Source organism: Peromyscus leucopus, chromosome 5 (genome assembly GCF_004664715.2).
Source record: "Peromyscus leucopus breed LL Stock chromosome 5, UCI_PerLeu_2.1, whole genome shotgun sequence".
Classification (NCBI taxonomy): Eukaryota; Metazoa; Chordata; class Mammalia; order Rodentia; family Cricetidae; genus Peromyscus; species Peromyscus leucopus.
In genome coordinates, this window is record NC_051067.1 from 131,489,686 (window position 1) to 131,516,548 (window position 26,863).

Genomic DNA, 26,863 nt, shown 5'->3' on the forward strand with positions numbered 1-26,863 from the left:
TGGTGGGGTTGTTCCCCTGGGTTCTCCTGAGCTAGTTTGCAGGGACATGCAGCCCATGAGTGACGAGGTGAAGTACATCTGTCTCTGATGGTAATGTCTGTGAGGCTGCGGCTTACCTACTGCTACAACCTGCTTGCACCTTCAAGTCTGGCCAACACCCAGCCTCTGTCTCTCCTTAAACAAAAAATTATGTTCATTTCTGAGTACCTGTAAGCTAAAAGACTACCCAGACAGATGAAGGAGAAAGCCACACCACGCACCAGCTTCCTGAAGAAAGGCATCCTGGTTGTTTCTGGCTTCTAGAGTTGAAGTGTTTACACACTGTAGATGCTGGTAAATCCCACCTTGGAGCAGAGAAAGACCAGACCCAGCTAGGCTTCTAGCTACAGGAGCAAGGACTTAGGCAGGACTTCAATTTGAGAGGCTCTGGGAATTAAATACCAAATTTCTACTGGGAAATACTTAGGATAATAAAAAGAAGTTAGGAAATCACAGGAAATGTGAAATCATGATGAATCCTTTTGCTGTATTAAGAAGTATGTGGAGCTTATAGGAAAAAGAATAAATAGCTTTTTTTAAGCACCCAATTTTAACAAAATAAAGTATGCGTGCAGGGAGCCAAATTTGGTGGTTATTTAAACATTTCCCAGAAAATCCAGACTAATGAAAAATGCATAATGGAACTCATTACTCTGTTATATCAGTTGCTTTTCTTATTCCTGTGACACAACCCGATGTAAGCAGCTTAAGGAAGAGGCGTTATTCTGGCTTACGGTTTGGGGGTACGGTTCATCACGATGGGGATGGAAAGACGAGAGGAACAGGAGGCATCTGATTGTCACGCTGTACCCAGTCAGGGAGCAGAGAGAAGAGTGTTGGTGCCCAGCACACCTTCACTCCTCTCCAATGCTCTGAAGGGGGAGGGGCTGCCTCTGATCAAAGCCAGACAGGCAGCAGGTGTGTTCGCAGGAGTGAGGTTTTAAGGAGGAAAAGGGAAAGTCTGTGTTAGGATGAGTTGGTAAGTCCTGATTGGACAGGTTAGCCAGTGTAGTGAAGTAATGAATTTGTTTGCTGGTCCTTGGTGCTGTGTCTCAGGAACGAGTCAGACAAGGGACTAGACCTTGGGGGCTAGCTTTAGGAAGGGAGGGGAAAGGACAAAACCTGCTGAGCCACGTGTGCGGTGCGTGGCTTGTTAGAGAGCCCCTCAGTATGGTCTTCCTACTTCAGTCTACCTAATCTAGACGCTCCCTCACAGACATCCCCAGAGCTTTGTCTCCTAGGCAATTCTGTGTCCTGTCAAGTTGACAACTTTAGCCATCACATGTTCACTTAGTGTTTTAAAGTATGTTTTAAAAATCCAGATTAGTCATTGCTACTCTCAATCAACAACATTTCAGAGTGCAGATAGTATATTATTCTATAGTTTCACATGTTTCCAACAATTGCATGCATGTATAACATTCTCATTGTTTGTTTGGAAGGCATCCATACCACATGGAGTAATTTATTTGTTTAGCAGTTATCTAACATATAAAAAATTGTGTACGCTTGCACATATAAAACATGCACACACACATGTGTACACATGACACAGACAAAAGAGGAGGAAAGCAGTCAACACTTTCTTGTGTGTTTCTCGTAGGTTTCCTCTAAAATCAGTTGGCTGTTAAGTAGACGGATCTCATTTAGTGCAATAACCATGATGGTTTCTCAAGCCTTCTGCCTAGACGTTCTGTGTCTACCAGGCAGTGTGAGGCACCAATGCATGCTTCCACCCGGAAACTCAGCTGCTCTTCCCGAGCTCCACAGTACAGTAACTTAGCTCTCTTAGAGGGAACCACTGCCGCTTTCTAGAATGGTTCACGTAAAAATCTGGTCTCCACTTCACTTCCTAGGAAACGTCTAGATTTAGGATATTTGTGTTTCTCATTTTAGAGTCATCTCAATTAAGGTCTTTTATCAAACATAATTCATACAGATTAAGAGTCATCATTCCACTTCTTTTTAATTCCTAGCATTTTAATTAAAACCATGTGAGGCGATGTGCTGCAATGCCTTAACGTTGCATCTCGGGGTATAACCACCATGTAATTGAATTCCCTCTGACCAGAAAACCTGCAAAGTCCTGTGGGAAGAGAGAAGCTCCTCGAAGCATTCCAGAGCACTTTAGCTCCGTGTTTCTGCCAAGAAGTGTGTCCTCCCCCCCCTTACATGTTTACACCCCTTGCAGCCTGGCCACCTGCATCAGACAGGTGACCTCTTACCGCTGCCAAGCACACGGTTGAAGCAGATGTATCCAACCATCACTCGGCCAGTAAACTGCTTTCCACACAAGCATGACGAGCTGAGTTTGATTCCTAGGACCCACACAAGAAGTCAGAGTGACAGTGTGTACCTAGGCTCTCTGGGATGGGGAGGAGACAGGGAGGTTCCTGGGGCTTATCGACCTGCCAGCTGAGCCACGTAGATGAAGGACACAGATCAGAGAAAAGACAATGTCTCAAAAAGAATGGTGAAGAAAAGATCAAGGAAGACACTTGATGTTAATGTCAAACTTACACACACACACACACACACACTACACCAGAATGGCTCTAGTGAGTGAATGCCAGCCACAGTTTCTGGCATGTTAGAGGACCCCCAGCTGAGGTAGGAGAGGGGCACACATCACAACACTGCCCTGTGATGACTGTGCTTGTGTCCCGTGGTTTACACGTTGTCAGCCAGACATATTTTTTTCATTGTGTGACCCGAGCTCAAATGCTTGAAATTAGCATCTGGCTTATTCTCAAAACATGGAAATAATTTGCAATTGTGTGAGCTGATTGCCTTTGGACTGTGAAGGAGGCATGCGCTCCTCAGAGGGCTGCATGTTGCTATCTCTGTCCCTTTCTTCCAGGTGAGGTTCCAGTGGATTCTCTCTCTCCTGCCACAGCCTAGGTTTCATTTATCTCAGCCACTGTGAGTTCTAATCACAAGTCTTAGTCATGCTTTGAAAGTGTGATTTAGAAAATCATCCCCTTCAGAAATGACACTCAGGAAAAGAATCAGTATACCAACAGATTGGTAAGCTTCCTAGCAGGGAAATGCAGTCACAGCTTCATCTGTGTGTCATCAAAATGATCGGGCTGAGGGTGGTGACCCATGCCGGCCACGCTAGGGCTCTAGAGGCCTCAACTGTGAAGACAGGCGAGCCACACAGACAAACCCTGCCTCAGGCAAACAGACAAACGAAAATCAGAATGATGGCCTTTCCTCCAGAGACTGCGCAGAATTTGTGACAGTTGGCACGGAGCAGTCTGCTCCTTTCCCTCCATCTTGTCTCTGGGCCACATTCATTATAACCTCAGGTTCAGCGATGCTGTCAGCTCCTGGCAGGACGTTTTATGCCAACTGGAAGAGTTTTCCCGACACCTGAACTCACAACCTCTCTATCAGCACATGAAACTCTCGTTACCGGGAGAGGCCCACCTACAATCACTGAGAAATGCAGGGAACATCGTGTGAAAGGAGGCTGTCAGAGTTTATAGGGCAGGTGACTGATGGAGGCCATTACTCCCATCTGCAAGCCTTTAGTTTCCAGACCACCACCACCACCACCCCCAATTTGTTTTTGAAACCAAGATTTTCGGCAAAGGAGAAATTAAAGGCATGATTGACTGTGGAACAGGCAGACGCTGACTATAAATGCTTATCTCTAGTCAGTCACTGAGGGATCACCGCACTATAGCAAAAAGACACACATGCACAGAAGAGAACAACCACTTTGTGTTCGGGGAGGGGCAGTACACGTGTGTGCACACGTGTAGAGGACAGAGGACAGCCTCAGGTGTCACTCTTTAGGAGCCACTCACCTTGTGTTTGAGGCAGGGTATTGTAGTTGTTTGCTTACTCTTTGGCTTTTTTGCTCTTTGGGGGGCCTGCCACCCAGCTCCCACATAAATCACACGGAGACTTATTATTTCTTATAAATGCCTGACCTTAGCTTGACTTATTTCTAGCTAGCTTTTCTTAAATTATCCTATCTTTTGCTCTGGGTCTTTATCTTTCTGCATTCTGTATATACCTTTCTTTACCTCTTACTCAGTTGCTGGATGTGTAGCTGGGTGCCTGGCCCCTGATGTCCTCCTCCTTTTCTTGGTCTTTGGTCTCCCTCTTCCCAGATTTCTCCTCCTATTTATTCTCTCTGCCTGCTAGCCCCACCTATCTTTTTTTTCCTGCCTCGCTATTGGCCATTCCACTCTTTATTAGACCAATTAGATGTTTTAGACAGGCAAAGTAACACAGCTTCACACAGTTAAACAAATACAACATAAAATAATGCAACATATCTTTGCATCATTAAACAAACGTTCTACAGCATAAACAAATATAGCACATCTTGAAATGATATTCTACAACAGGATGTCTCACAGACCTGGAACTCGCCAGATAGGTTAGCCAGGCTGACTAGTGAACTACAGAGACTCTTCTATCTCCACCTTCCCTGTGCTGAGATGACAGGTGTGTGCCATTGCACCAGCTTGATTCTTTTAGTTTGAAACCTTTTTTAAACTGCCAAGAAACTAGGAAGAGGTGTGTGTGTGTGTGTGTGTGTGTGTGTGTGTGTGTGTGTGTGTGTTCTCCAGTGCACCTTGGATCGAGCTTAGCTTTGCTTTTGCCTGGAGTCTGCTGCTTTTTCCAGCCCCTCAATGATAACTCCTTACAGATTGCATTAGGTGACCATTATGACCTATGCAATGGTACAGAGAAATTGATGTTACTTTTGCCAAAGTACAAGAAAGGTATGAGGGATTCCCAGGCCTCAGGGAGACAGAGAAACAGCTCATACTTCCACACCATAGGGGATCAGGCTTGTCTTTGCTTCTTAACAGGAAGGTGGGGCAGGCAAGGCAATGTCTTTGAGACTGTGAGATATAGCACAAGAGTTATTTCATCCTTGCCGCCCTTTGAGGCAACTTCCAGGAGAAGAAACACTAAGTTCCTGAGAGACCACTTGAGAAGTGAGTAACAAGGACCACTTCATACAGGGTGGACCCAACCACCAAGACTCAGTGGCACTGCAGCTTTAAGTAATGGTCTTTCAGAAGGACTGGAGAGTTTATGTTGAGTTAGAATATTCACAGTGTGAAGTAAGGATAAGAGTCATTGCATTCCTCCTTACAGGGGACTGTTAGTGGCCCAGACACTTTCAATGTTGACTTTAATATCACACGATTGGCTTTGTTTGGAAGAAAGGAGTTTCAGATCTTGCCAACTATGCTGGACTTAAAACAGCATTGAATTTAAACATAAGGAACACTGCCGCCCCATCTGCTAAGGATTAAGGCCTCATGGAAGTCGTGAATTAAAACTGCAGAGGGCTCTCTCGCTCTCTCTCGCTATCTATCTATCTATCTATCTATCTATCTATCTATCTATCTATCTCTCTCTCACACACACACAATTACAAAATGACTAAGGAAAAACATCCTCACAGTCTATTGGCCCTGGTGTGTGAGTGTGTAGTATGTGAAGCTCATAAAGGCTGGGAGAACTACGTATTTTCTGCTGAAGAGAGGGGGAAGCTAGAGCTTGGATTGGATTGGCTAATTAACCTGCTTAGCCAGGTTGTTCTTCCATGTCAAAGGTACACAGCCACTTCCTGGGTCTCTGCTTTGACCACCACATGCCAACCAGAAGCCCCTCAGTTTTCCTAAGCCCAGAATCTGCTGAGAAGTTCAGTGCAGCCTGGATGCTCTGTACGGCGATTTATTGTTTACTTGGCGTTTTCTCTTCTTACTGCAGGACAAAATCTTGTAACCTTCCCTTCCTTGTAACACCACAAACACTTAGACACACCAAACACTTACTTGCCTTGTAAATGAATAATTGCCAGCCCCTGCCTTCCCTGCAGGGTAGGATGCCTAGTACAGGTTCAGTCTCCTGCTCACACTCACTGACTTGTCCTTAATGTTTGAGGAGCCAACGTGCGGTCTGGACATCAGAGGGAACCCTGGGAAAGCCACCACACCATGAGTGTGCTGTTGTCTCAAATACTTTGTCTCTAGCCCAGGCATAGAACGTCACGCAGCATGGAGAGGAATGTTGCACGCCCAAGAGAGCAACTCAGACAGGGAACGCGTCTCTCCTTCCTGGGAATGCCTGGCATCCCAGAGGCAGGAAAGGCAACCGAGCAGTGCAGTGGATGGTGCTGAGCTCAGAATGAATCCACAGTGGGGTCTGCCCTGGTTCCATCACTATCAGATGCTTATGATCTGGATTCCTGCATGTCACAAAGGCCCACAAAGAAGGATATGTGTATATGGAGTATATGTATGTCCCTGTGGTCTATGTGTGTATATATGTAGTCTCTCTCTCTCTCTCTCTCTCTCTCTCTCTCTCTCTCTCTCTCTCTCTCTCGTGGGGGGGGCATGTGGATGGTATGTGGTATGATATGGTGTGGTGTGCCTATGTGTGATATGTATCCAGTGTGTATCTTGGTATATAGTGTAGTATGTGTATGATGTGTGGGTACGGGTGGGTGGGTGGGTGGGTAGCTGTGTGCACATGGGCATGTGCTCACATGGTATATGTCTAGTATGTCTCTCTGGGTGTGATGGGAGTGTGTGGTGGGTGGGTGTGACATGCGTGAGTGTGTGATATGTCTTTGTAGGTAGGAGAGTGCATGTGGTATGTATGTGTGTCTGTGTTTGTGATATGTGCTTTATTAATGTGCATATGTGTGGTGTGTATGCATATATGTGATGTCTTTGTGTGATATGTGGAGGAGGGGCTGGGGAGAAAAGTCGCCCTTGTTCTCTGGTAAATTCTGCCAAGAGATCCTAGACAGAAGAGTAATATTAATCCCACTTGTAGGCGACTGGCCATTCCTTTTGTCTCTATCTCATCAGGCCTGGCCACTTCCTCAGCCCGTCTCTCCCATCCTGTGAGGCCCAGTTTGAATGCATCACTTGACCTTTTCAATAAAGCCCTTTCTATTCCCGTCCCCAGCGCTTTTCCCCTTCTCTGAACTCTGTGGGGCCCTATTGCTCTCACAGTGTCAGTTTTGACTTCACTCTGACACCATCGTGGGTGACGTACCACATTTCTGTGCATGCCTCTGCACTTCCAAGAGTCCTACCAAGTGTTTGAATCTACTGGTGACATGGCATTATCTGCACACGTCATGTCCTTCAGTCCTTTGGTTTGGTTTTGCCCTCCGCATAGGAGCATCTCTGAGGCCGTGGAGCCCGTGACTGAGCTTATGCTGCTTGGCTCTGGCTCCTTGTTTGACTTGTCAGAGTCTAAGCAAGGCTCACACTTGCTGGGTGTCTCCTTGTTCCTGGGCAACGTTAAGGGATGATCAGAGACTTCACTGTTCTCACCGAACCGAGGGGGACTGCTAGTCAAAGACTACCTCAGAATTAAAATTTTCTTTTTAAATGTGTTGCTTCTGGTTTGTGCAAAAGAGATTAACCTGAGAATGGAGAACTGTCCCAGAATCTGTTGCAGCTACAACCAGAAGTTTGTTTTCTCTTAATGTAACTATGGTCAGAGGATCCATGCAAGCAACTAGATAACCAGGGACAGTTGGTTCTTCCTGTCTTGCACTTAGAAAAAAAATTCATAGCCATCAACTTATTTTTCCACCATATAATAATATTCAAAGTGGATGTTTCCAGTAGCCCTGAGTGGGGTTTAAGTTCATCAACAAGGTAGCCACAGAGGGTCTCATATTTCCTATAACTGCACAAAATGTTTAATTTCCAAAGAAGAACTGTTGGATCATATTTTTGCTACCTCAGAATTTGGGGAGCAGCATGGGGGTACTCTGGACAAAGGAGCATGTCACTTGGCTTCTCAGTTAATTTGTCAATAAAACTTTCCTTGTTTGATAGGAATTTCGATGTAGGTAATGCATTTAAATTTAGCCCTTAAATGAAATACCCTAAATTCAAAAGCTGCAAAGCAGATCTCCTATTAAAAAGAACAATCTTAGTTACCAGCATTTTTCCATGTAACACAATAATCATGACAAAATAATATAGGTAGAGAATTATGTTATTAACCATTAGAGGATTATGTTATTAACCTTGGGTGGTTGGGTTCTGATAAACATCTATAAGCAGAGACCCTGCATTTCAGGCAGACAATGGTCAGATGCTGCGAATTAGCCCCACTCAGCCTAGAATAGCTGAGGTCCACATGCCTGACTAGGTCAGAAAACATGTGTTTTATCTAAGGAAATGAGACAATTACTTAAAAATATTTTCTTTAGCTTTAGTATCAACTGATGAATTAAACAGCCTTGAGTCATCAGAGATGTTCTGAAGAAAAGCCGCCATGGTCTTCCCCTTGCAACAGACTTTCCGGTTTTTAATCAGGCCTCAGTTCTTTGTCCTTTATTTTCTCAGGCTGTTGTGCGGCCCTGCCAGGGGAGCATTAAAAGCTGATAAATGCTCCCTTGCCAATGCTCACTCACGGGGCAGTATTTTATTGAGCAAGGCAGATTTTCATTTTGGAAATGAGGTTTTCCACATTACATTACCGATGGCCGGTTGTGCACAATCATGGCAAGCCTCGGCATGCATTTCATGGCTGGGAGGCTGCGAGCTGGGTGATTTACTATACAATGCTGAGACACGCTGCTTCGTCCTCTGGTGATTCTCAGTAAAATGTGGGTTTTTTCCTTACTTCTCTTTATCTGGGGAATGTGTTTCCTGTTACTGTGAAGACAATGCCTTTGGCCATAAAGTGTTTATTCTTGTAGATTCCCTAAAAGAAAGAACAAGGAAGAAGTCAGGGAACCCAGAGCCTTCAGGGGTCTCCTGCAGTAGGACCAACCATGCTCCCTATCCCATGCCTAAAATGAAAAGCAAGAGATTTCCTTTTCTATGTGTGAAAATAAGATATGGATAGACAATCGAATGTCTTAGAGTTTTATAGCAAGGCTGAAAAGAGGGCGCGTCTTTTTGAGTCGCTTATGTTCATCGAGCTGTGCGAACTGGCTCAGGAGCAGTGACTAGCACTCCCAAGGAGGCTGATGGACTTCTGAAGATAGCACACATACCACTGGATACCTTCCAGATGTGGATGTGTGTCACACACCCCCGGTGGGAAATGCTCAACGAGCTGAGAGAATGCATTTGATGTTCACTTGCACATGTGCCGACCCCCACTCCATATCCCTCCCCGCCCCCCTTCATCACAGAAGTCCCCCAAACTCAGAAGTGAAAACACATCCATCTTCTCGTCAAAAAGCAGACAGCTAGGAAGTGAGGACGGCCGTCTAAAATTCAGAAGATGGTGCATGAAGCTAAGTTGCTTGGGTTTAGGGAGCACATGACCTGATCGCATGCCTGCGAGTCTGGGTATTTATGGGGAAAGAGTAATGTTTGGGAAGGGAACCCACCAGAACACAGAGGGCCACTCTGTGGAGAACGGCCCTGCACAGTCCTGGCCTCTCTACCATTCCTGCTGTTTGTCTTGAGTGCACCATTCCTGTGTCCTGGGATGTAAGGTCGGTAAAAGCACAGCATAGATCTAGGCCACGATGGATCTGGACGTTCCAGATTGTCCCCATGGCTGCTGATCACTGCCTTCCAGTTGTGGAAATCGAGTGTTCAGCAGAGTCTGTGCATCTCAGGTGACGGCGTCTGCGGTAGTGTGCAAAGCAGAGCTGGCTGTTTGGTGCCTGCTAATTCACCCTTTCATTTCTTCATGGTGAGTTCTGCTCTCCCCACCCCAACTCCCCAGCCCCCACCCCCCCAAAAAGCGTTCTTTCTCCTCCTGTCTGCTTGCAGATTCCTACTGTGGAATCTTTGCTACACATCTTGGACATCACAGTCAGCTGTGGAATGTCTCCCTCCCCCTCCCCTTCCAGTTCTCTGATAACATTGTTTGCATCTTCCCTTGCCTGCTTCATGCGATGTTTGCCAGCCCTTCCTGAGGTCATATTCGAAGTTGCCACATAGTTGCTCTTCATTCTAGTCCATTAACTCACTACAGAACACCCCTGACAGGCAGTGTAACGTCTACTGGTTGGGTCAAGCTTATTACATAAAGCCCAACACCTGTAGGCTCAAAAATAGCAGACGACATCAATTCACCAGGACATGATGATGCCCTTAAAAACGCTGATGCAGTTAGGTGCGGTGGTGCCTGCCTGTCAGCCCAGCACTCCGAAGGCTAAGACAAGAGGAAACTGAGAGTTCCAGACCAGTTTTGGCTATGTAGTAAGTTCTAGACCAGCCTAAACTACACCGAACCTGTCCAAAGGGAGGGATGCAGGGAGGGAGGGGAGAGGGAGGGAGGGAGGGAGGGAGGGGAGAGGGAGGGAGGGAGGGGAGAGGGACGGAGGGAGGGGAGAGGGGGGAGGGAGGGAGGGGAGAGGGGGAGGGAGGGAGGGGGAGGGAGGGAGGGAGGGAGGAAGGAAGGAAGGAAGGAAGAAAGGGGAAAATATTCTTGACAGAGAGATAATTCCAAAAACCAGAAGGAAATGACAAGTAGTCAGTCACAGAGATGAAATGACCTTATTTTTATAACTACAAACATATATCCCCATGTGTTTTCATAGGGAAAAGACTCTGGAAGAGTGCAGTGTGTTGTTCCAATAGTGGTGTCTTGTGGAGGTTTGGTTCCTTTTTGAATCTACTACATCTTATGAATTTTTCACTAGGAATCTATTAGCTATACAGAAAAACAAATATTTTTCCAGAGAAATCACAAATGACTAAAAGGGTCTAACTAGAAGGAGAACACAGCATGATGAACTCAGTGAGCTGTATGATGAACTTCCAGAGTAGAAATGTCCGGCTCATCCACCAGGCTGCAGAGGAAATGCTCACTCCTGTTTAGAAGAAGGGTGGGGGGAGTGGAGGGGAAGGAACAGGGGGAGGAAGAGGAGGAGGAGGAAGAGGGAGGGACAGAGAGAGTGTTTTGGTTTTATTTTCTATTATGGCACAACAATTTTACATGTCAGGGTGTACAAACAAAACGTTTTCTGTTAGGAATTACAGATATTTTAACTAGGTTATACATATTCTGATGTAATTAAATAATACACATAAAGGTAGACTGAGGCCGCTGTCCTACTTCACTGTGCCAGTGAGAAAGACTCCTCAGAGCAGAGAAGGATGTCCCTGTGCCCATGTAGGTTTGTGTCTGGGCCTGCAAACTAAATTCACAAAAGGTGGATTAACCAGAGAAAGTGGTACAAATCCTGCTCCTCTTTTTATGTCCCTGGGGCTTCAGGGGAAAGCAAAAGTTCAAAGAAACAGTTACCTATCCAAGCACTAATACATCATGCTAGCAAATGGCAACTACTGTGGAGAAATGACTTACTAAAAGGAAGGGGGTGCCAGGAGGTGGTGGCGTATGCCTTCAATCGCAGTGCTTAGGAGGCAGAGGCAGGGAGATTTCTGAGAGTTTGCGGCCAGCCTGGTCTGCAAAGTGAGCTCCAGCCAGGACTATTACACAGAGAAATGCTGTATTGAAAAACCTAAATAGATAGATAATAGATAGATAGATAGATAGATAGATAGATAGATGATAGATAGATAGATAGATAGATAGATAGATAGATAGATAGATAGATAGATAGATGATAGGTAGGTATGTAGGTAGGCAGGCAGACAGACAGATAGACAGACAAATTGAAGGAAGGGTATTTGGGTTTCTAGGGTCAATAGATTGTGGCTAGTCACTAGTAACCAGAGCGCCCATTAAGTAAGGGCAGTCATTGGAAAACCAGGTTTTTCCGGGAAGGTGTGCTCATGCACTCACATGTGTTGATTCCTGGTAGCACAGCACAAGGGAGACTTTCACACCCTTAACACACAGGATACATGCCCGGCTGTCAGGCAGGAGAGGGGATAGGCAGCAGAAACTTTTTCTTGATTCTGTTGTTGATTCTCCATTGCCTTCATCTCAAAAGGACATTTATACTAAGTGGCACATTCTGGGGTGGCCGATGCTGAAACTGAGAAGCACCCAGGGCATTAAGCCTGACAAGGAAACCATGGTGCAAACAAGGTGTTGGTGAGGCCAACTGTCTCCATCTCCTCCGAGACTTTCCATGGCACTTTAGGGTGGAGGGTGATCCCTTCCAGTCATGCAGAATTCCCCGCGAGCACTTGGAGAGGAAGAGTCAGTGGGCAGATACCCCCAGTGTTAATGCTGAGCCCACAGCTTGAGGGAGGGAGGGGGGCGGTGCTTAGCAGAGACCTAGGTAGCATCCGCTCCTGTTCTCAGCCCAGTCTAGAGTCCGTGAGGTTGTCATCCATCCTTGGTAAGGCCAGCAGCAGTCACGTTGGGAAGAAAAATGAAACGGAATTTCGAATATCCCAGTGTGGCAAATAAGAGGAGCCACAGAGTTTAAAGCCCAGCAGGAAACTTTATGCAATTACCAGGGAAGTTGCTGCTGCTGGGAAAGAAAATACCATTTCCTTTTCAGGGGTGATTCATGCTTGTGTTCTAGGGGCCCCTGTGTTATGTCTTGGACATTTTCCTTACCCGGGAATTGCTTGTCTTTGCCCTAGAGGCTCCTTCCTGAAAGTCAGCTGATTCCCTATACCTGGGAATGTTCTAGGTGACCACTGCCTCCCTCCCTCCCTCCCCCCTCAAAGCTTTATAAACATGGGGCTAGGGATGTGTCTGAGATGGTAGAGTACGTGTCTAGTATCACAAAGCCCTGGGTTCCATCCCCAGGATCCCATAAACCAACGCATGCTTACCATCCCAGCGCTGGGGAGGTGGAGGCAGGAGAATCAAATGTTCAAGATTACTCTTGGCTACACAGTGAGTTCAAAGGAAGCCAGGCTACAGGAGACGCCGTGTCTGTCTGCCTGTCTGTCTGAAAGTACATCCAGTGAATAGAGTTCTAAAGTGATTTCAAATCAACTCAAGCCGCGGTTGGACACTTGAGAGTTCAATCATTCCCAGACTGAAGAGCCTCTTGAAGGCCTGACAGGAAGTTTGTTTCAACGGTGCTGCACTGTGCTCCCTTGGCCGTCCTGGTTCCAAGGACCTTTGAGCTTGCAAGTGGACGTGCGTGACTCTGGCCTAACTTGGTGATGGCCAGTCAGGCCTCCAGTGTTCTGAGAGCATTGGAAACCCTTGACACTCTTCTCCAGTGTCTACATTAACTTGCAGGTGCGAGTGTTCTGAAAGCCCAGATTTTGTAGGGAATTTTTGTTTTCTTTTTAAGTTTTGAGTGAGTATAGTTTTTTTTTTCTTTTCGTCTGAAATTCAGTTTAATTTACCATCTTTTATGTTACTTGCCAAATATTATAAGCATTGGCAGTCTCTGCTTTTGGAAACCCATGTTCACACGGGGTATTCCCTAGACACTCCCTGTTTCCCTTCTGAAGAGGATTGCCATCAAGATAGGTACTGTTGAATGAAACGTTGAAATGGCCACCATTGTTCATCTACAGTATTAATTTCTATTAAAATTTTGTTCTGGGCATGGGCCAGAGCTCTGCTGGTAGAATGTATCCCTAGCATGCACAAAGGCCTGGATTCCATGCGGTAACAAAGAGCAGGGTATGGTGCTGCATGCCTGTAAGCCCAGCACGAGGGAGGCAGAAGCAGGGGGATCAGAAGTTCAAGGTCATATTTAACTAAATAGCAACTTTCAGTCAAGCTGGGCTTTATGAGCCCCAGTATGAAAAAAAAAAAAAAAAACATGCCTTCAATCTCATTACCCAAAAATCAGATCTCTGTGAGGTCGAATTCTAGGACATCCTGGTCTACATAGCAAGATCCAGGCTTATAAGCACCCCCACCCCCACCCCACAAAAAAAAAAAAAGATTATATTGATTCTTTTTTTTTCTCTCTCAAATCTTGTGAAAACTTCTAAAGCATCAACTTTACATTTTAGACCACGGAACACAATCGTATTGTTGGACCCTTGCAGGGAAAACTGTTGGACTATGAACTTCACACTCCTTTCAGCGTGTTCCTTTTCCTGTACCTCTGTGTTTCTGCCCCTCGAAGGGCCAACAGGGGAAGGCTGTTCCAGACAGAGGAGAAGGCAGCCTTCCAAGACAGGCCCACCAACCCACGTTCTGCAGGGGCCCTGGGCTCACAGGCACTGCAGGGTTCATTGACATAGTGTTTTCTGAAAAGTGGGCTGTCAAGTCACGGGATTCAGAGGCTGAGGGAAGGGTGGGGATTTGCTGTGTCTTTGTTGTTGCTGTTATTTTCTTTTTTGAAGAAAACTGTGTTCCATTAGTTCTTAGTGTATTGTTGAAATATCTGGTCAAGGCAAACCAAGTGTATCCTTTCTTTAAAAATCTTTTCTGTAACACCCAGGCCATACAACAAACATAGAGAAACAGTCTTCCAGGGACAGCCAAAGGCGTTAGTGAAAGGACATTGAAAATACTCAACATGTGGAGACTAATCATGGTTTTATTTTAAAATTATATGTAATTATTAATGATGGCAGTGAGAAGAGGTAAAGGAAAAAAGATTTGATTATACTGAAAATATCTATGAGGACCATGAAAAGAGGGATTGTAGAAAGTCAAAAGCAAGAAAGTTCTTCCTAAGCTGGGAGCATGGCACAGGTAAAGAGCTTGCCATGCAAACTTGAGGACCTGAATTCAACCCCCAAAATCCATGTGAAAAAGCTGTGTGTGATAGCACTCACTGCCTTATGATTCCGGCATTGCAGAGGCAGAGACAGGAGGATGTCCTAGGGCTCACTGGTCAGCCAGCCTATTCCAATTAGTGATTGGGTCCCAGTAAGAGACCCTGTGTCAAAACCAAAGACAGACATCTCAAGCTTGACTTCTGACCTCGACATGCATGCACATACATGTGTGCCTGAATATACATGAACACACACACACACACACATACACACACACACACACACATACACATACACACACATGAAGGGGAGGCCCTCAGGGAACCCCAGTTCATGACCAGTTGTCCCATTGCTTTGGGGATGATTGACAGCTAGCTAATCAAGGTAGGAACACAGGACAGAGTCCCCACCACCCTCCAGGGCATGAGATTAGCAAGCAAGGCACAAGGTGAGGTTCTCTTGTTGGGAAACTGACAAAGAGGAGTTCTCAAGCCCTGCTTTATATTTTTATGTCTATATTTTTATGTTCCTCCCCATCATGCCTTGGGACTCATCTCCCTCCCAACCTAGCTGCTTATAGCAAGGCCATGAACAAGCAAAAGGAAGAAGCTTCATGCGAAGCCAAGCTCTCTTGCTCTTCTCCTTGCTGGACCATTTCAGACTCTGTGTCTGCTGCTAGAACCACCACGTTCCTAGGGCGCTCACATCAGTGCCCTTCCTGGCTGCATCTCACTAGAAAGGGATGGGATGCGGCAAAGAGTTGGGACACAGAATCAACTGGGTCAGATGGGAGCCCTAGTTCAGGCCTCTCCAGTCACGAGTGTGTGCATCTGTCTTGTCTGTCTTGAATCTCTGTCTGTAAAATGACAGGTATGATATTATACTTTGGGAAGTGTGTTAAACGTCTTGGAAGATATACTGACATGAATCCAGTTTCCTTCTTTGCACCAGAGATCAGGTGATCTTGGCTGCAGCAGGAAGAATATTCTCCTTTCTCATAGTCTGGTCCCCTTACTATCTTTGCCCCCACCCCCACCCTCAGTGTGTGTGTGTGTGTGTGTGTGTGTGTGTGTGTGTGTGTGTGTGCACCAATGGATTTCATTCAAGGTTGCCAATGGCTACATCACCTCCTTCACTGATAGATTCTCAAGGTGGGGGTAGGAAATATGGACAGACCCAACTCTGTGCATGTCTTATGCAGGTAAACTCGGGCTGTAAGTTCATGAGTCCAAGTCATATCATGCCTGGAAGACAGCATTGCACCACACTCCACCCCTGCCTGAAGCTCTTTCCTTCTGTCTCCTTCTGTGATGTTCCCTGAGCCTTAGAAGTGATGCAGATGCCCTGTTCAGAGCTGAGCACTCTGTTATTCTCAGCACGTGGACCAGTTCTGAGTCTCTGCAGGAACTGTTACCTACTGCAGGAAGAAGTTTCTCTGACCCAACCTGACAGCAGCACTAAGCTATGAGCACACGCATAAATATCTAAAAGGCAGTTTGACAGCCTTTGTCTTTCTTTAGAGTAGAGGTTCTCAACCTGTGGGTCTCGACCCCTCTGCCAAACCTTTATCTCCAAAAATATTTACATTATAATTCATGTCAGTAGCAAAATTACAGCTATGAAGTAGCAATGAAAATAACTTTATGGTTGGTGTCACCGCAGCGTGAGGAACTGTAATAAAGGGTCGCCGCATTAGGAAGGTTGAGAACCACTGCTTTAGAGGGTGGATAGGAAGATAAGGGCCCTTGACATCACATGGGGCCCTGCTGATGCCGATGGATGGAAACCCCCGTGCAGAGCCTGTGGGATAAGCTGCGTAGGCCACAGCCATGTTTGCTGGGGCAGCTGACTGACCCCATGTGTCATTGTCTTGCAGGTGGACTTGGGTCTCCTGCGGTTCGTCACTGCTGTCGGGACACAGGGCGCCATTTCCAAGGAAACCAAGAAGAAATATTACGTCAAGACGTACCGAGTAGACATCAGCTCCAACGGAGAGGACTGGATCACCCTGAAAGAGGGAAATAAGGCCATGGTGAGTCTGGCTCCTGCCCCTCCCCCCCCCCAACTAAAGCCTTTCACATGCGCGATCAATTTTTATTTGTTTGCATGGGGATTTTTCCGTCAGGCCTGGTTTATTTTTTGAATTGATTTAAAATGAAAAGTGCAATTAGAGGTTTAAATCTGACCAAAGGGTCTCATGTTCCCAGATCCAAAGGCCAAGAGGAAATTACACAGATGTTTCTTAAAAAAGACAGCAGACACACCAACCAAACTCAACGACAAACTTGAGACTCACCTTCAGCCCCACCTCCCCCCCCCCCCCCCCCCCAGGGACAGACAATGCACAGCCTAACACTGCCCACCTTAGGAGTTCCTGGTACTTGTTTGGCTTCGTTTATTTGGGGTTTTTCCTTGTGTTTCTTCATTCTTTCATAGATCTTTTTCCTCTTTCCTCTCCGTAATGGGCTAGCACTCTTTCATCCATCCTTGGCGCTCACAAACTCATTGACAAGTGCAGTTGGCTGTGACTTGTCAGAACAGGAGAACCGTGGGTTTTTCCGTGTGTTCTTTCAGATCATACAGCTAGCATGCTCCCTCCCTGCTTGAAGCTTCGACCTGGGGGGCAGCTGGGTCCAGCCTCAGGGCGTTTGCTCTGCCCTCTGTCATTTAGGAACTGAGATCTCTTCCTCAGCCGGCCTGCTTATTTGAAGTCATACTTGCTCTGATTTATTAATCAAAAGACTGAGAATTCATATTTGATGTTACCTAAAATCAAAAGCCTGCGGGGCTGGAGAGATACTCAGCCAGTAAACTGCTTACCACACAAGCATGAGGATCTGAGTTCCATCTCCAGAACCCACATTTTAAATCTATATGAGCACACGTACATACACATGCTAGTGAGATGCCTCAGAGGCTAAAGGTGCTCACTAATAATCCTGACAACCCAAACTCCATTCCTAGGACCCAAGTGGTAGAAGTAGAGAACCAATGTTCATGAGTTCCACACATGTACCATGGCATGTCCCTACACATAATAAATAAATAAATAAATAAATAAATAAATAAATAAATAAATAAATAAATGTTTTTTTAAAATGTCAGGGAGTTGGTGTGGAATGTGCTTGCCACCCCAGTCCTGGGCAGTTGAAACAGAAGGATCCCTAAGACTCATTGGCAGACCAGTAAGAAATCCTGTCTCAAAAAACTAGTTGTGTGCCAGGTGGTGATGTCGCACACCTTTAATCCCAGCACTCGGGAGGCAGAGGCAGGCAGATCTCTGTGAGTTCAAGGCCAGCCTGGTCTACAAAGTGAGTTCCAGGACAGGCACCAAAACTACACAGAGGAACCCTGTCTCGAAAAACCAAAACCAAAACAAACAAACAAAAAAACTAGTTGTGTTAGCACTGTCTGAGAAATGTCACCTGAGGTTGCTCCCTGTCCTACACACACACACACACACACACACACACACACACACACACACACACACACACGGAGGCCAGTTCAGTTTGCATGTCCTCAGCTCACCTTTTCAAACACCCATGGCTTGGCTGGTGCTGAGAAAAGCCTCTGCGGTATGAAGAAAAAGACAGTCATAGACTCCCTTGATCAGTGGCAAAATCCCTCTGTCATGGAGGGCAGGCAAGATGGAGGCCGGTGTTAGAGGACAGCCGTTCTGTGGGAAGAGAGTTCCTTGGAAGCTTCTGTGGACAGTGCAAGGGCTATCAAAGGTGGAGAACATAGAACCCTTGCTCCACCTGTGAGAAAATCCCTCATGACCCTATGGAGAAGACACAAGGCAGCAATGCCCCAGGGTTTGATGACTTCCCGTTACGGAGCACCAACAGGTCTGCACACACAAGCCTTCCCAAGCAGGAGGCTGGGAGGACACAGGAGGATGCAGCAAGGATGAGACATGGGGTCTTCACTGACCAAAATGACAGTACCAGCTGACATCTGTTCCCGCAGACCTTCCCATTTCTTCTGGACATAGATCTCACCTGAGATCTTGTCTGTCTTGTTTTCATTTGCTGGACCGTGGCAAGGTTGGAATCCAATCCTAGCCTTTCCTGACAGCCATCATCCTTTGGACAGAACGTGAACTTGTATGCCTTTCAACAGTCAGGGGAAACTCTCAGTGTTAGCAGAATGACCTACCCCTGTCTGTGCAAACTCTGTGCAATGGGTACACACCCACCCCCCAGTCTGTGCAAACTCTGTGCAATGGGTACACACCCACCCCTGTCTGTGCAAACTCTGTGCAGTGAGCCACACCCACCCCCAGTCTGTGCAAACCCCAGTCAGCCAGCTCTGGTCCCTCTAGGAGAACTAAATAGGCCCCTAAGAACAGCATCATTTGAAATGCTACTACTTCCGGAAGCTTCTCGTTACTTTCGCCACATGAAAATGTACCCATTCGGGTTGTTTCCCAGAGGGAGTTGCTGAAGTAGAAACCAAGTACAGGGGGCGTTTTGGTGTTTGCTGAAGAGGACGAGCATCGGGTCACACAAACCCAGTGAAGCAAAAGTCCCAGTCAGATGACATTGGTGAGACCTTGCTCTGGAGGGAAGAGCAAAGCTCAGGGAACTGCAGGCACTCACTGGAAGATGGGGAGAGTCTCTGTGCCCTGAAGGAAGGCTCTGATTATAATACCTGAGAGATGGTGGGGGTCACAGTGACACACACATCCACTACCACGGAGAACTGCTGGGTTTGTATTTTATTGGAAGGGGGTGGACTTATGAAACAGGGTCCCTCTATATAGCCTGCCTGTCCTGGAACTCTCTGTGTAGACCAAGCTGGCCTTGAACTCACAGAGATCTGCCTGTGAATGCTCCTGAATGCTGAGATCAAAGGTGTGCACCGCCGCCATACACACACATACACACACACACACACACACACACACACACACACACACACCTGTAAATATTGCTGCTTTTACAAGGCCATCCTCACCCATAACTGACCTACAAATCTAAAAAGCAGAGGCGTCCACTCTTATCTGAGGGAAGGCTGGTGCTAGAATGTTCCATGATGGTGTACAGAGATCCTGTAAACAACACCACCCACCACCACATTCCGTATAGTCCCAAAGGACATTTGCAGACACCTGGTTTATATTGGGCCCTCCTTGCCTTTGTGGTCACATGCCTCATTGTTCTTCGAATCGAAGGACACGTTTGTGCCTAGAAGCAGAAGACTGGAAATTTTCCGTTAAAAATCATTTATTATTTAGTTTTGCCTCTGACCACTGAAGCATAATTCTACCAATAACTCCGAAGTATTAAAATCACTGATGCATGACTAAGAACATTTACCAAGGGACCAAATAAGCAAGGATGGCAGGAAGCAGGGGATGTGGCTCTCAGTGGCTGGAATGCTTGTCTCATGCGCACAAAGCCCTGGTATTGATCATGAACACCCCTAAACCAGGCACATGGTACCTGCCTGAAATCCCCACACTTGAGAGGTAGAAGCAGAAAGATGAGGAGTTTAAGGTCTCCTTCAGCTACCTGGTGGATTCAAGGCTGGCCAGGAATACACGCCACAAGGTCTACAAAAAGAAGGAAGGGAAAGGGGAGGGAGGTACTTGGCTTAGGGCTGTATCTGAGGACATGAGCTAGAACTTTAAAACGCCAGACCTAAGCCAGCATTCAAAGAGCCTTTCTTCTGAGGAAGGGAGATAGTGAGAGTCCCCGAGGAACGTGTGAGGCTTGGCTCTTCCGGTAAAGCTAACTGCTTCTCACTTTTAAAGATGACGGCACGTGTCCTTTAATAAATGCCATCCTTGTGACAGTGCTTTTAGAGACTGAAGCCTCTCAAGCAAGAATATATGGCGCGGGGTGGCATTCTGCACTGGACAGGGTTCTCTTTGATTACAGTTATTTGGGAAAATAACATGACAGCTTGCTAATGGCACACCAACCTTGGTCGAAAATGCTAGAGCTGCTAACAGTTTCTACAAGCATTCGTGGAAAGTTTCTGGGATTTGTTTCGAATACAGCTAGTTTGTTAACACCCTCTCTCTCCCATCTAGATCTTTCAGGGAAACACCAACCCCACAGATGTTGTCCTGGGAATTTTCCCCAAACCCCTGATAACTCGGTTTGTCCGGATCAAACCTGCGTCCTGGGAAACTGGCATTTCTATGAGATTTGAAGTTTATGGCTGCAAGATAACAGGTAAGTGCCAACATGGAAGTTACCCCCTCTTGAATGAATGCAAATTTTTTCCATTCAAGGAGAATTTGTTCATATGTGCAAATATGAAGGCGATCTATTCATATTTATTTGGTAGTTAAGGTCTGTACTAGTTACTCTTCTCGTTAGTATGACAAAATACCTAACAAGAAGGAGCTGAAGGAAGAAGGATTGGCTTGCAGTTCGTGTGGATACAGTCCACCGCAGCAGGGAGGTGTGGCGGCAGGGGCAAGAGGCAGCTGATTATGTTACATCCCGGTAGGGAAGCAGAGAAGAAACAAGAAACGGCATGAGATTATAAAACCTCAAGGTCAGCCAGGTAGTGGTGGTGCACACCTTTAATCCCAGCACTCAAGAGGCCGAGGCAGGTGGATCTCTGTGAGTTCGAGGCCAGCCTGGTCTACAGAGTGAGTTCCAGAACATTTGAGACTATTACACAGAGCTTCCAAACAAAAAACAAAACAAACAAAAAGAACCTCAAGGTCTGCCCCCAGGGACGCACTTTGTCCAGTGAGGTGTTCCCTCCTAAAAATTTCACAACCTTTCCAAAAAGTTCCAGCATCTAGAGACGAAGTGTTCCAATACATGAGCCCATGGGGGACATTTTGTATTCAAGTCACAAGGGCCTGGACACTGGATGTACATGTGTCTGAATTCAAGTTCCACCTTAACTCGTTAGCCATTTGTGATTTATTTAGAGTTTCCCAGGCCTGGTTTTTCTCCCCTGCATACAGGCTACTCCTCGTGGCAGGTCGGGATCAGGCTACTCCTCGTGGCAGGTCGGGAGGTGGACATGAGCATTCAGTGTAGCGTGTCAAGTGGCAGGGATTCTGTCAGTGTCCTGCTTTCCACCAAATGCAAGCTCTGAGAAGGCAGCTCACGGGCCTGGCCCTCTGCTTGTTAGGTGGGCAGCATGCTGACTGTTATTATTGGGTCCTAAAAAATGGCTGCGCCATGGAAGGCTCCAGACCGGCTTTCTCTCTGCAGTTTTGAAATCCAGAGGTGGCTTAATCAGTCGTGCTTGAAGGAGTTTGCCTCTCTGACAAGGGCGGCTTTCACTCCCTAAACAGCCTGGCAACTCCGCCATGGATGTTTGTCTCTGTTTTGTTACCTCAGTGTGTATGTGAGTGTGTGTGTGTGTGTGTGTGTGTGTGTGTGTGTGTGTTTTCCCCTGGTGGTATTGGGGATTGAACCTGGGCCTCACACATGGTAGGCAAGCACTCTACCACAGTAGGAACTGCATCACCAATTCTTTTTTTCTTTTTTTGTTTTTTTTTTTTGAGACAGGGTTTCCCTGTGTAGTTTTGGTGCCTATCCTGGATCTCGCTCTGTAGACCAGGCTGGCCTTGAACTCATAGAGATCTGCCTGGCTCTGCCTCCCGAGTGCTGGCATTAAAGGTGTGCGCCACTGACACCCAGCTGCATCACCAATTCTTAACTGGACTTTCTAAAAGTAGAAGTCAAGTTGTGAAAGTCTCTGGTTTTTCAGTTTGTTCTTCAAACAGTGCTTGAGGAATCTGTTAACTTGAAACAAGAGGCTGTTCCTACTTGAGGGAAATGATGAGGTACACTTAGTCCTGTTACATGTCCGAGAGAGGGTCACTGGGTGGCTGGAAGTCAAGGTGTGTCCGGCCGTGAGTCGCTGGACTCGAGGCCCCCAGGCTTCTGGAACGGTCCTTACTGGGGGCTTCTCCTGTGTTCTGATGTAGAAGCCACACTCCAACCCTCTTCCATGTAAGTAGATGTGTTACAGAGCTTCCAGTTAAAAGTAGCAACAGCACACATGTAATCTTCATATCTTAAAAACTGAAAAACACGGGAGTGGGAGAAATGGCCCAGTGGTTAATAGCACCCACTGCTCTTCCAGAGGACCCAGGTTCAGTTCCCAGCACTCACATGACCGCTCACACCATCTGTAACCCCACTTCCAGGGGATCCCACGCCATCTTTCTGGCCTCTGTGGACACCAGGCTTTCCTGTGGTGCAATACATACACAAAGCAAACACTCACAAAATAAAAATAAATCTGTTTTAAAAGATTGAAACACAGACTCTGAGGCTGATTCACTAAGAAGGTAATTAAAAAGTCCACAACTTTTGGTCTCTTGTGAACCACTGTATTCTGGTCTCTTAGAACATTTCATTTCCCAGTGCACTTTATGCTTTGTCTGCTGAGCCTGATAATTTCTAAAGAAGGAAGAAAAGTGACTTTTGAAAGCAAAGCATCCCCTGGGACTTTCCCATCAGAGTGGAGATGCTGTGTTGAGAAGCTACTTCATGAAAGATCTGTGGAAAAGTCCATTTTGGAATGGAAAGCCCAGATCTGATGTCAGACCCAGGTTTTACTTGTTTCCACAGTGGACACAGACTTGTTTATCATAGGAGGATCTAAGACTTATGAAGTTCAAGGCCTTGGAGGCAGCAGTTGGGTGCAGGGACATTTGGAAGAGAGAAGGACACTGAAAACTCAGATGTGACCTTGTTTTTGTTTTTGATAATAGTTAAGTAACAGAAAGTTCTAGGGGACTGTAGAGCATTACTAATTTAGGAGTCTACCCATAAATTCATAGGAACAAGGCCACATAAGGTCTGGGTGGGAATTTCTGGTCCATTTCTCCAACCTTATTTCATGTCACTACACCAGAATTTTATATAGAAGCAAGCTTAATAAAGACTCCAAATTAGTCTGAACTCTGAACTCTGACTGTCCAGTCTCTTAAGATTTATGGTATGTCCTTTCGGTTAAATAAAATATTTATTTGAACTTAAATTATCCTTTTTATTTTCATAAGGACATCCCAAGAGGTAATTCTAGGAATGTGAACAAAAAAAGAAAGTAATTTATTGGATTTTAAAAAATAGTTAAATAGCCTGTTTATTTAAACAGTATCTAAAGTAGTTTGTTCTAATGCTTTTAAACACAGCCTATTTGTGATTTTTAACCACACAGTTGGGTTTTTCTTTGTTTTGTTTTCTCTCGAGTGAAATGACTGTCATTTCCCAGAAATTGACCTTGGCAGGTTTTTGGAGAGGGCAGTATGTGACCATGATGGTCACACAGCCAGAAAGGCCAGGCCCGGCTCAGGACTGTCCACTTAGTGAATGGCTGACTGCAGCCAAGATCTTTTGCATCTCAGATGTACATTTCCTGGTCTGTTAGTGCCTTAATGAACTGTGATGAGTATTAAATGAAAGAATATTTATAATGTACTTGGCTTAATGTGAAGTGCTCACTAAATGCCCCCACGAAATAATGCAAACATGCTACTTACTGAACTGGATGCAGGATAAGCTGCAGGTAGAGCCTGAGATAATCACTCATAAGCGTTTCCTTCTTTTCGAGACCCTGGTCCTCTGCAAGTGCAGGCTGATACAAGGTCTGCCGTGTCCTGTTGGACTAGACAATTCGGCAGAGTAGAGCCTGCTCACCACGCTTTGTCTTTACCCCTAGGCCTGGAGCACCATGAGTGTTCCGTGGTTATTTCTGGATGAAGGAGTTCCACTTCTCATGCCTTCTGACAGACAAGCAACCTTGAATTTTCACCCCCTCTTTATGAGTAGGCAAGTCCTAACTTAATCTGATTGTTTAAAGAAACTAGCAAATTTAAAATCCTTAGGACGTAAAGCATCATTTCCTTGACTTCCAAAGCCTCTAGAGTCCCACATTTGAACCTAGGTTTTACATTCAGAAATTCTTTAGAAATACAGCTATCCCCAAGATCCAGAGAATATGGTGACATGTTACCCAGAAAGAGACACACTAGGGTGACATATTCTGCTTTACAGGTGATTGAGGAAGGAATGTTTTCCTTGTTTCTCTAAAGAGGGCTGCATCATTTTGGTAAAGGAGGGGATTGGGAAGATGACACTGGGGGACTTCTGTTGGGCTGAGAGAGCCAGCCTGCGCTCTGCTCTGTGGTGTTCTATTCCCAGTCATATGCTTCTGTCAATCACAGATGAGGGTGACCTTTCCAGACACCACAACACCCTTCGGAAACTTCCCAAGCCATCAGGGGAAGACCGCATGGTGCCCATCGAGAGTTTCTGTCATACTTCACTGTTCCTTTCTCATTCTTTGAAAGCTTATTACTTGGATGTGCTCTGTTTCTCTTTGAAGGTCAAGCACAGAGGTCTTACAGTCAATTAGTATCACTAATGATTGCCACATCCAACCTCTCCCCATAACATCATGCACTTGACTCTTTCATCCAAGATTGATTTTAAGGTTTCCAAAAAACAGTGTTGCCAAGCAAAATACCAAATCCCCAGTGAGCTTGATGTGGTTAGAAAATGTTAATTGTTAGTGTACATATTTCCCATTGCAGTTTTGGGTACACTAAGTAAGTTCTCTGCAATTCCAATCCAGCTGGATATCCTATTTCTTGTTCCGTTGTTTATTTGCTTATTAAATCTCACAACATGGGCAAACGTGCATCTGAACCTGCCTGCCAAGGCAACCCTGCTATAAACTAGCATCCCATTCAAACCTTGAAATAATTGCTAATGTGATTTCTTCCTCATCATCGTTAAAAGTGAGTTATGGGCTAGGCTGAGGAAATAGCTCCATCAGTAAAGCATTTGCCTTGCAAGCATGAGGACCTGAGTTCAAACCCCAGAACCCACATAAAAAGCCATGCACAGTAGCATTATAATCCAGAGCTGGAATGGTGAAGAGGAAGTTCCCTGCTGCTTGCTGACCAGACAGTCTGGCCTAACTGGCTACCTCCAGGCCAATGAGAGACCTTGTCTCAAAAAACATCATGGAAAGTATGGGAGGATGTCCTTTGTCCCTCAGACACATGCCCACACATGCGTAGTGTAAGTCTTATGGTTTTCAGTCAAGGTCAAATCAAGGTTCTCTTTGCTGTTCTTCAGAAGGGACATTCACAGAGACGTGGTGGGGAGTGGCTGAACACTCTGACTGCTGGGGTAGTGTGGGCTGGGTATCACCAGGTGTGGGAAAGAAACAGCCCAGAAGCTCTGTAAGAGAAAGGGTGTTCAGCTAGTGGAGGCTGCTCCACTCATAGCGTCCAAGTTAATTGTGTTTTTGTAAAAGGCTGGCATCTGGCTCCCTCTTCCAGCTGTGCCTCACCTTTATAAGGAAGCTGGTTGAAAGTCAGGCAGGTGTGACCACTGTAACCAAGAAATGGGACTTCTATTTTTAACACGAGTTTCATAGTTCTTCAGTAAAATGGGTTTTGTAAATCTTTTTTTTTTTTTTTTTTTTTTTTAAATCCCCATTAGTTTATTCTTGGTTTCCAGATCCCACCCAGAGCAAATAGCCAGGCTGAGTTACAAGAAGGCATCCTGAGAAACGACAGCTGCTTCTGACTGTTGTAATATGTTGATTCATTCAGCAAGTATTTGTTGAGGATGACAGTGTACAAAAACAGGCTCAGCAAGGCTTAGAAAACAGAAAAATATGATTTGTTTCATACCCTCAATAAAATTAAGATCCGGCTTTGGTATGTGACTCAGTTGTTGGTATGTTTGCCCAGCACATAGGAATCCCTGTGCTCTGAACCCAGCACTGCAGAGGCCGCCAGGCAGTGCACACTTGAAACCCCAGTACTTAGGCAGGGGCAGAAGAGTCTGGAGTTCAAGGTCATGCTCAGCTACATAGTGAATTCAAGGGCAGTCTGGGACATGAGATCTTGTCCAAAACAAAAAAAAAAAAAAAAATAGAAAGGAAGGGAAATAAAAAGAGGAGGGTAACATAAAACTTGAGCTAGCAAAAAGTAGTTATCCAAAAGAGTGAATAAGATTGTCCATATAAGAAAAATACACATCAAGTATCATAAGGCATCCCAGAAAAAAAAAAAAAACCTATCCAATTGCAGACTGGAAATATTGACTAAGTTAAATAATATTTGAAGATGAGTCAATATTTCCCACAGATTAAATAAATGGTGGGAAGAGCAAGTTGATAGGAAGGTCTAGCAGAGAGAATGAATGGGAGAAAGCCCCACCTCCACCCAGAAAGGAAGTGCTTCTTCTCTAGTATCAGTGAAAGTACAAGTGAGGAGCTGGGATGTGTGATGTTCAAGGCCCTGCTTGCAAGCCCTAGTGTGTGAA

General features: G+C 45.7%; 1 protein-coding gene across 5 annotated transcripts in view; it reads left to right on the forward strand.

Annotated features, from left to right (window-relative positions):
- The window catches only part of Nrp1 (neuropilin 1), a 156,225-nt gene that overhangs the window by 90,473 nt on the left and 38,889 nt on the right, over positions 1-26,863 (forward strand). For all 5 annotated transcript variants that reach the window (XM_028887838.2, XM_028887840.2, XM_028887837.2 and 2 more), the window contains 2 exons: positions 16,459-16,614; positions 20,626-20,770. In XM_028887838.2, the coding sequence (XP_028743671.1) occupies positions 16,459-16,614; positions 20,626-20,770 (301 nt within the window). The remainder of the gene's footprint in view (positions 1-16,458; positions 16,615-20,625; positions 20,771-26,863) is intronic.